This window comes from Nicotiana tabacum, chromosome 9, assembly GCF_000715075.1.
Source record: "Nicotiana tabacum cultivar K326 chromosome 9, ASM71507v2, whole genome shotgun sequence".
Lineage (NCBI taxonomy): Eukaryota > Viridiplantae > Streptophyta > Magnoliopsida > Solanales > Solanaceae > Nicotiana > Nicotiana tabacum.
Window position 1 is genome coordinate 114,934,362 of NC_134088.1, and position 14,823 is coordinate 114,949,184.

At 32.8% G+C, this 14,823-nt stretch overlaps 1 protein-coding gene across 1 annotated transcript; it reads right to left on the reverse strand.

Moving 5' to 3' along the window:
• Positions 1–4,861: 4,861 nt before the first annotated feature.
• On the reverse strand, positions 4,862–6,656 carry LOC107831519 (3-ketoacyl-CoA synthase 3). The gene has a single exon (XM_016659285.2). It carries the CDS (start codon positions 6,507–6,509, stop codon positions 5,106–5,108), a length of 1,404 nt encoding a protein of 467 aa, XP_016514771.2. The 5' UTR covers positions 6,510–6,656; the 3' UTR covers positions 4,862–5,105.
• Positions 6,657–14,823: the final 8,167 nt, after the last annotated feature.

A 14,823-nucleotide genomic window follows, 5' to 3' on the forward strand; every position in this document is an offset into this window, starting at 1 on the left:
AAACAAACTTGGGTTATTACCCGTGAAAATAAGATCATCAACATAAAGATAAACAAGTAATATATCTCCATTAGTATGAACTTTAAGGTAAAGAGCATATTCATGGAGACAACGGGTAAACCCGTTATCTTGAAAATACTTGTCGATGCAACTATTCCATGCTCGTGGGGCTGGCTTTAATCCATATAAAGTTTTATTCAACCGCAATACTTTATCTTCATAATTTTTGTCCACGAAACCTAATGGTTGTTCAACATAGACTTCTTCTTCAAGATGGCCATTCAAGAAGGCTGACTTGACGTCTAGTTGATGGATCTTCCACTTCATTTGCGCCGCCAAAGAGATCAGTAAATGAATCGTCTCCATGCGGGTAACAGGTGCATAGACTTCTTCATAGTCAATGCCTTGCCTTTTCTCGTAGCCTTTAGTCACAAGTCGTGCCTTGTGTCTCTCCACATCTCCATCAACATTCTTCTTTGTCTTGTATATCCATTTTACTCCAATTGCATTATGACCATTAGGAAGGGTTGTTAACTCCCAAGTGTTGTTCTTCTCTATTGACTCGATCCCCTCCCCTATGGCTTATCTCCACCTTTTGTCTGTAACAACTTCATCAAAGTTCATTGGTTCACTATCAGCAAAGAGACAATATAAAAAATCAAAATTAGTAACTTTTTCTGTACCATTATAGAGCTCTTGAATTCTCCTTGTCCTTTGCGGTTGCTCATTTGAACTTTGTTGAGAAGAAGGAGATGCAACATTGGTTAGAGAGGGAGGTGGAGTTGTATCCTGCACAATTTTCACGGTCTCTGGTTCTTCTTCATCGCCAAAGTTTGGAAGAAATCATATGAAATTTCTTCCTGAGCTTCCCAATTCCATGCCAATTCTTCATCAAATTCAACATCACGACTCACCACCATCTTGCCACTATTTGGGTTGTATAACTTGTAGCCTTTTGAACTCGTATCATAGCCAACAAACACCTGTTTGATACTTTGATCGTCAAGCTTCTCTCTCCCTTGATGTGGCACACGAGCATATGCTATGCTCCCAAAGATTGTCAAATGCTTGACACTTGGCTTTCTTCCACTCTATGCTTCTTGAGGGGTTTGATCTCTAACATTCTTTATTGGAGACCTATTGTTCAAATAAACTGCATAAGATAAAGCTTCTTCCCAAAATTCCTTGGGCATACTTTTAGCTTTTAACATACATCTAGCCATATTAAGAATCGTTCGATTCTTTCTCTCTGCAACTCCATTTTGTTGGGGTGAATAAGGTACCGTTAGAGGATGACGAATTCCATAAGACTAACAGAAGTCATTAAATTCTTTTGAAGTGAATTCGCCTCCTCTATCGGATCTTAAAGCTTTTATTTCATAGCCACTTTCTTTCTCCACAAGTACTTTGAAATTTTAAAAGCAGCAAAAGCTTCAGATTTTTGGTTCAAGAAATAAACCCAAGTCTTTCTACTAAAGCCATCAATAAAAAGTAGAAAGTAGAAAGTATTTACTTTTACCAAAGGATGGTGGATTGATTGGTCCACACACATCAGTGTGAACAAGCTGAAGCGGTTTAGTTGATCTTGACATGGCCTTCTTTGGAAAACTCCTCCTTACATGTTTTCCAAGAAAACAAGCTTCGCACAATTGACTGGGAAGGTTGATTGACGGTATCCCATGCGGCATGTTCTTTTCTCCCATTGATTTGAGCGCTTCAAAATTCAAGTGCCCAAATCGCATGTGCCAACACCATTATTCATCTTGCACATTAGCCTTCAAATACTTTGCATCAATTATTTTAAGATTCACAGAAAATAATCTATTCTTTCCCATATGCACTTTACCAATTAGAATTCCACTTGAATCTCTAAGCCAAAGATGCATATTTTTTATATGGATGTCATATTTCTTTTCAAAAAGTTGGTCTAAACTCAAAATATTATTTTTTAATTTTGGCACATAATAAACATCTTGAATTAGCTTGTAACTACCATCTTTACAGGAGATCAGAATCGTATACCTATCTCTTTGATTTGAATCTTTGAGGTATCTCCAAAGTACACATTACCTCTCACCATTTTATTAATCTCCACAAACTTCTCTTTGCATCCACACATATGATTTCTTGCTCCATTGTCCAAATACCACGAGCTGCAATTATCCATGTCTTCTTCCGTGAGTGTCATCAACAACGTTGACTCATATTCTTCTTTCTTGTCATCAACAAGGTTAGCTTTTTCTTCAACATTGCTACGACATTCCCAAGAGTAATGGCCAAATTTATGATAATTATAACACTCAATTTTTTATTTATCAAACCTTTATCCATTATTTTCTTGGTAGTAGCCACATCCTCTTTCTCCTCTTTGTCCACGGCCACGACCTCTGAATGTTTGGTGGATATTAACTTTATTGTTGAAGTTGTTACCATTACTTCTTCCTCTTCTATGACCGCCACGGCCTCATCCTCATCCGTGTCCTCAATAGCTCTTTTCACCCCCATAATCCTTAAAGGATGCCTGAGTTTTAAGAAGTTGCTCCAGTGATACTTCTTGTCTTCTTTTGATCTTTTCTTCGTGGGCCTGTAAAGAACTCTCCAATTGCTTTACCAGCATAGAGTCTAAATCTTTAGACTCCTCAATAGCACACACCACAAAATCAAATTTAGGTGTTAAGGTGCGAAGTATCTTTTCTACCACACGGACATCTTATATGTCCTTCCCGTATCTTCTTAATTGATTTAAAACAGCCTTCACTTTTGAACAATAATCTGAAATGCATTCGGATTCTTTTATTTTTAAAACTTCAAAGTCAGCCCTTAGAGTTTGAAGATTTACCTTCCTCACCTTGTCAAATTCTTGAAGAGAATTTTTTAAAATCTCCCAAGCTTCCTTTGAGGTGGTAGCATCTGTCACCTTCTCAAACATGCCATCATCCAAACATTGGTGGATGAGCGTAAGGGTTTGTTGATACTTCTTCCTTGTCTTTGCCAAGATATCTTTTTTATTTTGAGGCAGAGCTTCCTCATTATCGGGTTTTGCATACCCTCTATTTACGATTTCCTACATATCCTGGGAGCTAAGAATGGCTTTCATACGTAGACACCATTTCTCATAATTATCTTTTGTGAGACGGGAATATTGAAAAGATATCGTACCATTATTTTGCATGGCTCTGATACCACTTTGTTGGGAAAAAATAATAATCCCGCTCAAAAATAATATCCACGGCAAATAATAATAACACAAGAGAGTAACAACGACATCAACTCTTTTAATGAGGTAAAATATAATACCCGAGCGGAGCAATATTACCACTAATATTATAACTTAGTAGTGTCAAGAGATCACTATAATTTTGAAAGAAATAACACTCTTTATTTAAATGCATCACTACAATATTACTCACACTCACTATTTATCTCACAGACTACAATCTGTGGATTACTCTTTTTAACTTCTATTGCTTCTCTCTTATTTTGGTGTGTCTTAAATAAAGAACGAAGCCTGCTATTTATAGCAAAACTTGCCAAACTTTCAGCCAATCAAAATGCTTGCATATGCAATTTGCTTTGCAAGTTGTCAATTTTTTTTTCTTAGCCACCCACTTCATTATTGCAACTTGTTGTCATCATTTTCTTTCTTTCTTTTTTATTTCTTTTTATTAGATGAGTCCCACAAAATTGTAAGTTTAAGTAAAATTATTTTCAAATTTAGAAATGGGTCATTCTTTTTGGAACGGACCAAAAAGAAAATAGGTTTACATAAACCGGAACGGAGGGAGTAAGTAGGATTCTTTTTCTATGTAACTTTTTCTTCTTCTAACTACATAGAAAAACTCTCTTCTTCCTCCTAATTTTTATGCGAAAAGCTTAATTCATATCGATTTTCTATACGAAATATTGGAAAATCGTGTGCAACTCAAATAACTTTAAAATGTGAATCTTTACAATATAATTCGTGTTTATGATATGTGATTATATTGTTGACGATTAAACAAATACTTTGAATCCTGCAAACAATATGTTCTTTCTTCAACAAAGAGAGAGAGAGAGTTAACTCTATCATAAAAGGAGTTAACTCTATGATATTCATGTGGAGTAGTTGGAGCAGCGTGTGCGCATTGACAAAGGCGACATACATTTAGAAAATTAGCTTTATCCATATCTAGTAAAAGGAGCTACAAAGACCTAATAACCCCAATGATCTGCCTTAAGTGAGGTTATAGACAAAACATGAAAACACTTTAAGGATCATAAATTGCGCGATAAAATTAGGTTTAATTTCAAACTTCCAATTAAATTCCTAAGAATTGGACCAAAGAAGAAAATCTTTAACTGATATATATTGTTGGGACTCCTTTGGATAGTGAAGTTTCGGTTCTCATGTGCATCTTAAATATGGTCTTAGTTGGACACACAACAAAATCACGAATACAAAATAAATTCGCACACACAAAGACATTAAGGGAAGTGGGGTAAAGGAGAAATTAGTATGCGTAGCTGCTTCCTTTCCCAGAAGTTTCAGAAACACCCAAACAATGTCGTTTACTGTCACGACCCAAATCTCATCCATAACATATATTGTCTATTTCAGCCCCGGTAATTTTCATGGATTTCGATCGCTTGGTTATACAATATAGAGTTAAAAGGCGTGTGTATCATGTGAACATGTATTTTATCTTATATAACATCTCACTTTTTCGATATATGAAATTTTCAAGTGTCATATGCACATCTTCTTGAAAGTTTATCAGCCTAGCCTAATTCTTTCCACTTTTTCCTTGATCTGTGTCATCAGCTTACCCTCCGTCATGAACGTCATATTTAGCTGCTAGTACGGGAAAAAGAAGAAGAATTCTAACAATAATAAGAACAATAGAATGATAAGTCTTGTTAGAATCACCAATCGATCAACAAGAACAAATTTTCGTTTTACATATATGAAAAAAATCTGTAAAGGGAATTATCAATTCTATAGATTAAATCCCAACCCAGAAACCTAATGAGAAAAATAATACTGTAATGTAATACATCTTGTTGCAATGGAAAAAGAAAATAAAATAAAATAAAATTAAAGAGGAAAGTTGGATATTGTTCTTTCTTTAGTCATCTGGAATAACATAGTCATCTGGAACAACAAAAGTGTTTGGATCTTCATCATGTAGCCATCCAAATTTCTCCAAGAAGGGATTTGCTAAAGTTTTTGGCGGATAATTATCAATGCAATCTTTCCAAACATTTTCATTTCCCAAATCTCTTAACACTTCCCACAAACAACTATTACACTTAAACCCTGCTCCAAAGCTAATCATTAGCACTTTATCACCTTTCTTTAACCTTTTTTTAGCCTCCATATAACCCAACACATACCAAAGACTACTTGCTGAAGTGTTACCAAATCTATGTAAAGTCATTCTTGCTGGCTCTAAATCATACTCACTTAGATTCAAATTTGTCCCAACTCCATCAATTACTGCTTTTCCTCCTGTATGAAGGCAAATATGATCCACACCTGTTTTGAAATTGACCACTGGCCTAGCTCCTCCTTTTGTTGAACCCCAATTCATTTTTCTAACAAGTGACACAATTGCAAATCGAAGTAACTCTCTCACTGGGAGAATTAAGGGTGCAATTGTTTTCAAATTATCGACTAGTGCCTTTGTCGCGGCCTTTGGTAGTGTTTTATCAAGGTGGAAACCTATGTGACCTTGATCATCTTCTTTTTGTATGCAACTATCATAGGCTTCATCTTTTGCACCATGGTGTGTTCGAACTAGGCATTTCAACTTGAACATGGCCTTATTTTTCAAAGCTACTTTGTTTGTCAAGAGAATTGCAGACCCTCCTGATCTAAACAAACAATTAGCAAGAATCATAGATCTATTATTTCCTGTGTACCAATTTGGACTCAAGGATTCAGATGTTACCATAAGTGCAACCTTGTTCTTCTCATTCTTGAAAATACTTTGCACGATATTTATCGCTATGACACTAGCACTGCACCCCATCCCGGTGATATTATACACCTTGATATCTTCTCTCATCTTGTAATAATTGATTATTCGAGCAGCTAAAGAAGGCATACAAGTTAACATGGATATATTCACCACGAGAACATCGATTTCACTAGGGGAAATTCCATTTCTTTTCAAGACCTTGTCAATACTATCATGGAAAAATTCTTCCATTTCCAAAATCCCATCTTCATATGTAGGACATGCTTCACGGCCATAAAAGATCATTCTTGGTGCATATGTTTGCTCACCAATACCCGAGCTCACAATTGCTTTCAAGAGGAATTGGTACTCATTTATGCCAAGGTGTTTGTTTCTTCTAATTACTTCACCAGAAAATTTTGTGCTAAGCATTCGATCATCGGTCGGCTTGTGACATTCGTAGTCCAAAATGTAACAATTTTGGTGTCTCTTTCGATCTATAATCTTCCATATCAAGAAGAGGAGATAAAAGAAAGGAAGACCATAAAATAAAATGGAAATGAGATCCATGAGAAAGAGAAGAAGAAGAAGAAGAGTCAAAGACTAAAGGACAAAGAGAGAGTAAATAGCTTAGGGTTTTTTGAACGTCGCACACTTTAGGTTTTTGGTTGATAAGAAATCTAATTCAAAGTCTTAGTATAAAAAGAAGGATCCAAGTTGGCACATGTGACTAAATGCAATTGGAAAATATAATACTGGTTTTTGTCTTCTCCCAACTCCCACCAACTGATCGGTCTCTAACAATCTTTATTACAGGCAATATATATTCAAACACATTAATTAATTAGGTATAAAACAAGGAAATATTAACTTCTATCATCTTTCTGAATAAACAAAAACATTCCAAAAATCACTATAAAATTTATAAAAAATACCAATTATTTTAACAGTTGCATTTCCAAAATAATTTTCTCATTTAAAATAATTACTTCCTTCCCTAGAATTTATTTTGTGCATGCCATGGTCTGAACAGAAAGTTATTATGGTGGTGCAAGGAGAGTAACTTTTAAAGCTAACAGATTTGAAATCGCCTAACATTTAAGAAAGGAAGAAGTGGTAGATGGAAGTGTAGAGTATAAAGTTATGAAGCCAACCAGCATTGACTCATCAGACTGCTGGAAAAAGCTATTCACGTACCAAATTTTTTTGTTTTAATTTTATAAATTTACATTGTCTGTGTGTATAGAAAAGTTGATGGTGAAGTTGGCGCAACCGTAAGGGAGCCTTGGGGTAACTAGTAAAGTTGTTATCATGTGATCAGGAGGTCACGGTTCGACCCGTAAAAATAGCCTCTTGCAGAAATATAGGAAAAAACGCGTACAATAGACTCTTGTGGCCGGACCCTTTAATTTTCCGGACCCCGCACATAACGGGAGCTTAGTGCACTGAGCTTTTTTTTTTTTTTTTTTGTGTGTGTGTAGAAATTAAATTCTAATTTTTTTTTTTGAGTTTTAATTGCCTTACCCTCCCCCTCTACAAGTCCTTACTACGTGCAACAAAACATTCGAAGCTATTCACTTTGATACTGTAACACAGCAGTCCAAGAAACACAGACGAATTAAGAGAAATGGATAGAGAATATGAACCACAGGGCACAGCGTTTGACCCTCAAATTTAGCTAGTTCCTCTTTTTTTTTTTTGGTAAAATAAATCGAGACGCCTCTACATTTGACACATGTTATTAGTGCGCAACTAAACTATTTTTATCCTAATTATCACATTGATTTGGCACTTTATGAATAGCCTTGATCCCCAGAGTACGGATACACTCTCTTTTAGAAGCGTGAGAGTGAAAAAATAAGGTATTTTTTATTTTTAATTGCCACATAGTTATATTAAATGATTTATTTTTTCCAAATTTATATTTTTTTTCTTGTTTCTTCTTAATATACAACATATTTAATTCTAACATTATATTTCTTTTTGTTTCTTTTATATATGCAATAATTATTTATTTCAGCTGTGTATTTATTTATTTTTTAAGACAAATTAGTAAGAAACTTGGTAAAAACCATCTATCAAGTTTAGATGGTTATTCATTATTAAAAATAATCTCCAAAAAAGCAACCCTGAGGAGCATGTTAATGATATACTTAATTAAGAAAATAAAATATCTTCTTATATCAGGAATTTTTTTGCACTTGGGATCTGTAATTTTATTGGGTGATTGGGGAGGGAAGAACCTTATCACATAAAATTAAATTATATTACAATCTGCAAATCTTGGGAACGTGGAGTACAAATCTGTAACATCACTGGCTCACTTTGATATGTTGTGAAAGTTTCAAGTATGATTTAATGCAACCATAAACTACTACTTCTTCTTCTTTTACCTTTTATAGTCAAGAAAGCAACCGTGATCTAATGCAAAGTCACAACAAACAAACTTAATAAAAAATGGAAAAACCGAAATTTTCTTTTTATAGAATACCAATTCAATGCCGGGTTACTTTAAAATTTAAACTCTTTTTCTTTTTAATGCTAACTCTCCAGCAAGAAATAATCTTAACCAATTTGCAGACTAACATCTTCTCTTTTGAGTAATTTTAAGTTGCTAAGTAGAGTACCAAATAATAATTTTATATGGATCCATTATGTAGTTTCATCCACTTAAAGATGAAAATTTTGGGCAAAATATTAATTGAAAACACACACACATTCACGCCCGGTGCACACATCATCCCGCATTCAAGTTGGGTCTCGAGAAGGCTGCACCCCTGAAGTGTAATATAGACAGCTTACCCTAACGCAAGCATTAATAACTGCTTTCACGGCTCGAACTCGTGACCTATAAGTCACACGGAAACAACTTTACCGTTGCTCCAAGGCTCCCCTTCTTATGAGTATATAGTGGCTGACACCATGGCTCGAACCCATAACCTGTAGATCATGCAAATATAACTTTACCGTTGCTGCACTTCAAACTCGGAAATATGGATTGTCACAATTGAAGAAAGTACTTCCTTACCAGTTACCATCCATCTTAAACTGCCATGTCCAGGTTGCCACATTATTGCTATAGTCAGCCAGTTGTGTGACAAAGATGCATGTGTTTCGGATGAGAAGAAACTTGTGAAGCTTAAATAATGTAAAGCAAAATTAAATGTCACCAAAACTAACATTTCTGTACAGCAATTATTGGCCTCAAAATATTCACAACTTACCCTACATATTAAAAGGAAAAAAATCTTAGGGTATAGTCGTTTACACCAAATAATGAATGGGAGACGTGTTTTGCATATAAATATAATATATTACTTGACAATTATGGTTGAATGATATGTATTCTTACCTCTGTCTATGACTGCTACAAAGAGAGAAGAGGTGTGCTACGAAGCTTAACGCAAGCTAGAAACTCTTTAAAAAAAGGCTCAATAAGCCTTCGTGCTGTAATAATAATAAAATAAAATAAAAAGCCATGCACTTTGCTTTGCTTTGTGTTAAAATTCACGAAATTCCCCATCGACTTGCTGAAATTAACATTGAGATACAAAATGTTGTTAGAGTTAATTAAACTGCTTGGTTTAATTTCATGTAAATACCGAGCAGATAACTAATTTTTGCTATAAAAAAGCCTCTTTATTTAACTTTTTTTAATACTATTTTCTCAGGATATAATTTTTTCCATTAACACCATGAAGGTGTGTTATTATTATTATTTTTTTTCAAAAAATGGGTTAGTAAAGTACAAAGACATGACAGGGCAAAGAAGATACCTAAAGGTGTCAAATGGGTTGTGCTGGATTGGTCAAAATGAGTTGAGTCAATAAATGAGAATGGCCCGCTCAATAGTAAATTATGTTAAGATGGGTTGAGTCAAGTTGGGCTAAAAATTGGGTCATATATGGAACTCTTACCAAACTTTAATTAATGTGTATTAATATTTTATGAATTTTTTAATTATTAAATAAGATTTTTTTTCTTTTGCTATGGTCATATATAACATATCAAACAAAAAAAATATTTTTGAGATATTTTAGCAAAGTTACTCATGGATTAATTTGGGCTAAAAATCAGCCCAACTTTTAATGGGTTAAAATAAATTGGATCAAGATGAGCTTAATTAAATAAATGGACGGATTAATGACCAACCCAAATATTAGACAGGTAAAATGTCAAATGATTAAGTGTGAGAAATATAGTTTTTTACCTTTGTACTTTTCTAAGCCAAGGAACTTGTCACTATCAGCATTAACTCTGGCCAGTTGTTTTTGAGTAAACGAGATTTCTAGTTTATTAGAAATAATCTCCTTTTTCCTTTATCAGAAAGGAAGAGTGGGATCATCATGTTAGGAAGAATTAATAAATTTGTGTATGACTTTGCAACTCCTAACTGCATTCCCACTTGCCAAGTAAGTGAAGGTAAGTCAATCTTTTTGCTTTCAATTATGGGAAAGCATTTATTAGGTCTATTTTTCATATTGAATTTTGATATACGGATAAAGATCGATCTAACTTTAGTATATTGCAGCTTCTTCATGGAAAATGACTGTTTATCTCCAACTATTCCCGGCCACATATTGATAGGTGAAAAGAATTTTGAGTCTAACTCAACTTCAAAATTTATTTCATAAGGTGAGCGAAGCTACAACTGGTATGGTCAGTGGCGAAACCAGAAAATTTAACAAGGGTGTTCAAATCTTTGCCAGTGGGCTATGTAAAGGTGTTCAAAGCCTATTTTTAATCAATAACAAGTAATATCTTACCTTATACGGAGTATAATTTTCCGGCGAAGGGTGATCAGTTGACCACCCTTGGTTGCACGTAACTTCGCCCCGGGTGTGGTGGACAGTGAGATACCTTTCACCAGGAAATTATATTTTATATATGCGTAAAATAATATACTCCATTAAGTTTTGAACAATCTTAACGAAGTTTTTTGCACTTCAGTACTGAAAACGAGAACTGCCAAGATCATATAGTTTATTACTGGCTTTGTCTTTAGGAGTAAAGGTGGCTAATATGTTACAATCAAGAACACTATGGCGTAAATAAATTAAAATATTATTATAGTATTATGGATGATACTGTCTCCTCAGAGTCAATACGTACTATTAATGTGGTTGACTGTTACGATGTAGCTATATTCATGTAAAATTCCTCATTTTGAATTATTAGAACTTAGAAGTCTTGTCCTAAAGAAGACAAATAAGAATTCTCCTCATCTTCTTCTTTATCTAATTTGATGTTTTTCTTATTTTCTAATGGTGCAATAAATAGCTAGCTCTCGAAGATAAGAGGGACAAATATATATCTTGCCTACTTATTGCCAAGTTCAACTAATTTATTCGTGGCTTTGCCTCTAGAGGTGAGTATATTCGAAGATGATTAAAGAAAATTAAGGAGACAACATTTCATTTTTCAACCAATTTGTGACACATACATCACAAAGGCTACTTATTGCCAAGTTCAACTAATTTGTTCGCGGCTTTGCCTAAAGAGGTGAGTATATTCGAAGATGATTAAAAACAATTATGGAGATAACATTTCATTTTTCAACCAATTTGTGACACATACGAAATTAAAAGTTTAAAATATTAATTGACTAGGAAATATTTCCATTTTGTTCCCTTTGAGAATTGTGAATATACATATTTCGCATGTCTTGCGTAACCATTGAGTAATCATGAAAAGTCAAGAGGGAAGCAGAGGAAAAAGTTAATTACCCCATATTGAACTGACGGGATATGGTAATTTAGTACTCTAGTATATAGTATTGGTATTTGTTTTGGAAGAGTTATAGATTTTGTCTTCTTTTAACACTATAGTTTTGGTTTTAATTTCTATAGCTTGGATTGCAAAAGACATTACCAGGTTACTCTAATCTATAACTAAAAATAATATGTCAAATTGTAAGAGAAAAGCTAGCTAATATGTCACAATCAAGAACAGTACTATGACATAAAGAAAATTAAAAATTTGTTATAGTAGTACCTAGGGGTGTACAAATGAAACCTACAAACCGCACCAATCCGATAATTCGAGAAAAAAAAATTCGACTGTGGTTTTGTGTTAGAAAAAAAACTCCACCATATTTGGTTTGGTTTGGTTTTAATTAAAAAAAGTCAACCCGAAACCAAACCAACCCGACATTATATGTATAGAAGTTTTAAATACATTTTATACATAAAAATATTTATGGTAGTGTAGTTTACAAATATTTCTTAAGCTTTTTCATAGTTTTATCTTTTAACGTATTATTTCAAGCTTGAGCTTATAATTTTTGGATGCTCCAATAAGTTTTATAGTCCATAAATGTTAGTAACTCAAATAAATCCTAAACCAAAATTAAATCAATATTAATGCTAATAAAAGACATTCAATTCAATTGTACTATGAATGAAAATAGTGTTGGATATTTTATTTTTTTTTATAGTTTTTTTATGGTTTAGATAAATTGTAACTTATTTTTCTTTTAGTGGTTAGTCATGTAAATAGTAGTACTTATTAGTCATAATTTTAAAATATATTTGTTTTCATTATGACTTATTAATTATATTTATTTTATGCAATTTTATTATCTTTATTGTTGAATATTTTAGTACAATGCCATGACTAATCTCATATTTATGTTATTTTATTGAAAAACACCTTATATAGTTCTGTCTTACTAGGATTAAAGAAATATTTGGAGCAAATATTTTACGTTTTGTGCTATGAAGACTTAATGAAAAGAAAAATCCGAAAAAATCCGAAAATTCGAGATTAAAAAACTCGACTTTTATTGGTTTGGTTTGGTATTTAGATTTAATAACCCGACTTTTATTGGTTTGGTTTGGTATTTAGATTTAATAACCCGATACAATTGGTTTGGTTTGGTAATTAGAAAATTCGAACCAACCCGACCCATGTACTCCCTTAGTTGTATCAATGATACTCCCTCCGTCTCATATTATCTGTCGTGTTTCTCTTTTACACGTCTCTTAAGAAAATATTAAATAGAAAAGATTTTGACTTATTTTACCCTTATTTATCTTTTAAGATATAATTTCTCTTCATTTATTACTTACTCATAATTAAGGTATTTGTAGTCTTCAAAAATAATTAATATTAAAGGTAGAATAGGAAAAGAATAATTAATTTACTCTTGAATTTCTAAAATAATAAATAATTTGAAACAACTATTTTTAGAAACCACGACAGATAATATGAGATAGATAAAGTAGTTTTTTTGATTGCCTACCCGGTGTTCAGTACCCGCTTTGGGATCCGACTAAATTCGAATTCGTGCATAAGTCCCATATTATAGGATAATGCGTTCTCTATCAAAGGCGATTTCATATATAAGGGTCAAACCCGAAACCTTTAGTTAAAGATGGATGAATAGTTATTACTCCGCTAGGATGTCCACAACCCTTGTTGGTTGGCTGATAGTTGTCTCTACTGAGTCAACGGCTTCAAAGTAAACGTTTTTGGAACGTACTAATTATGTGGTTGACTGTTTCGACGTAGCTATATTCTTGCAAAAATCCTCACTTTGAATTATTAGAAGTCTTGTCCTAAAGACGACAAATTAGAATACTCCTCATCTTCTTCTTTCTCCAAGGCCATCTTCAACCCTCCCCATTTTTATGTAACGGGGGCAATTTTTGCACCCTCCCCCATTTTTGTCCCCCAAAATGAAGGATGAATAGTGTTCCTCCAAATATGAGTACACTATTCATCTTCCCCTTATTATTTATGCATATTTTATTATTTAGCTTTTTTAATTTATCTCTTTATATATATCTAATTATATTTATGTAATATTTTTATAATATTAATTTTACATCTTAATTTTGGCGTATAATTTTGATCAATTAATTTTCGTGCATTTATTATTTTTATGTAAAATTATAAGTTAATTTTATTATAAATTATAATTGTACAAAAAATATATAATCATCTCAAAAAAATGGTGCAAATATAAAATATTAGATATTGCTAAAATTGAAAGGTGCGAATATAAAATATTAGATGTTGCTAAAATTAAAAAGTGAAAATTAAAAATACATTAAATGAAAATACATTAAAATTGAAAATACATGAAAATTGAAAATACATTAAATTAAAATACATAAAAATTGAAACTACGGTAAATAGCATAATAACTTAGTAGGGAGGTATGTCGTTTTCAGATACACCAAAATCATTATAGTATTGAATGAATGGGGCCGAAGAATGTTGTGGTTGTGAGTGTGGATATTGTTGACTTCTTTTATACATTATTTGTTGTTGTTCTTGTCGCATAAATTCACGACGAGTCGGATCGACAATAGATTCTACATCCATCATTAAAACTTTATTTTCTTCTTTCATTTCTTTTACTCTTAGTTTTTCTTTTCATTATGGAATTGTTTTAATAGAAATTACAAATTAATGAAAATAAAAGATGGAATTTGTTTAATGAAATTTGAAAAATAAAAATTAAAATGAAAGATAATAATATAATATAGAAGAGAGAGAAGAATATAAAAAAGAATATTCTCTTTTGAAAAAAAAAATGGGGGAATAATTGGAGTAAGTTATCCCCAAAATAGGGAAATAGACCAAAATTGAGGTAAAGGTTGAAGATAATGGGGTAAAGGTCGGAGATGTCCTTTCCTTTCCTTCTAATGGTGCAATAAATTGCTTTCGGATAAAAGGGACAAATAAATCTTCCGCACTTGGTGGTTTTAATATCACAATTTGTTTTTCTTCTCTTTTGTTTTTTGGCTATTTAGTGGCTGAAAGGCCATATGTTAAAAAAGCTTCTAGCTACAATTAGGAGACTAGAAATCATAATTTGGCTTAGGAAATCTAAACGGACCTCCTTTAAAACAAGTAATAAGAGTGTATATAGCAT

Coding starts and splice junctions, on each gene's coding strand:
- LOC107831519 (XM_016659285.2), bottom strand. CDS start 6,509: ATGGATCTCATTTCCATTTTATTTTATGGTCTTCCTTTCTTTTATCTC.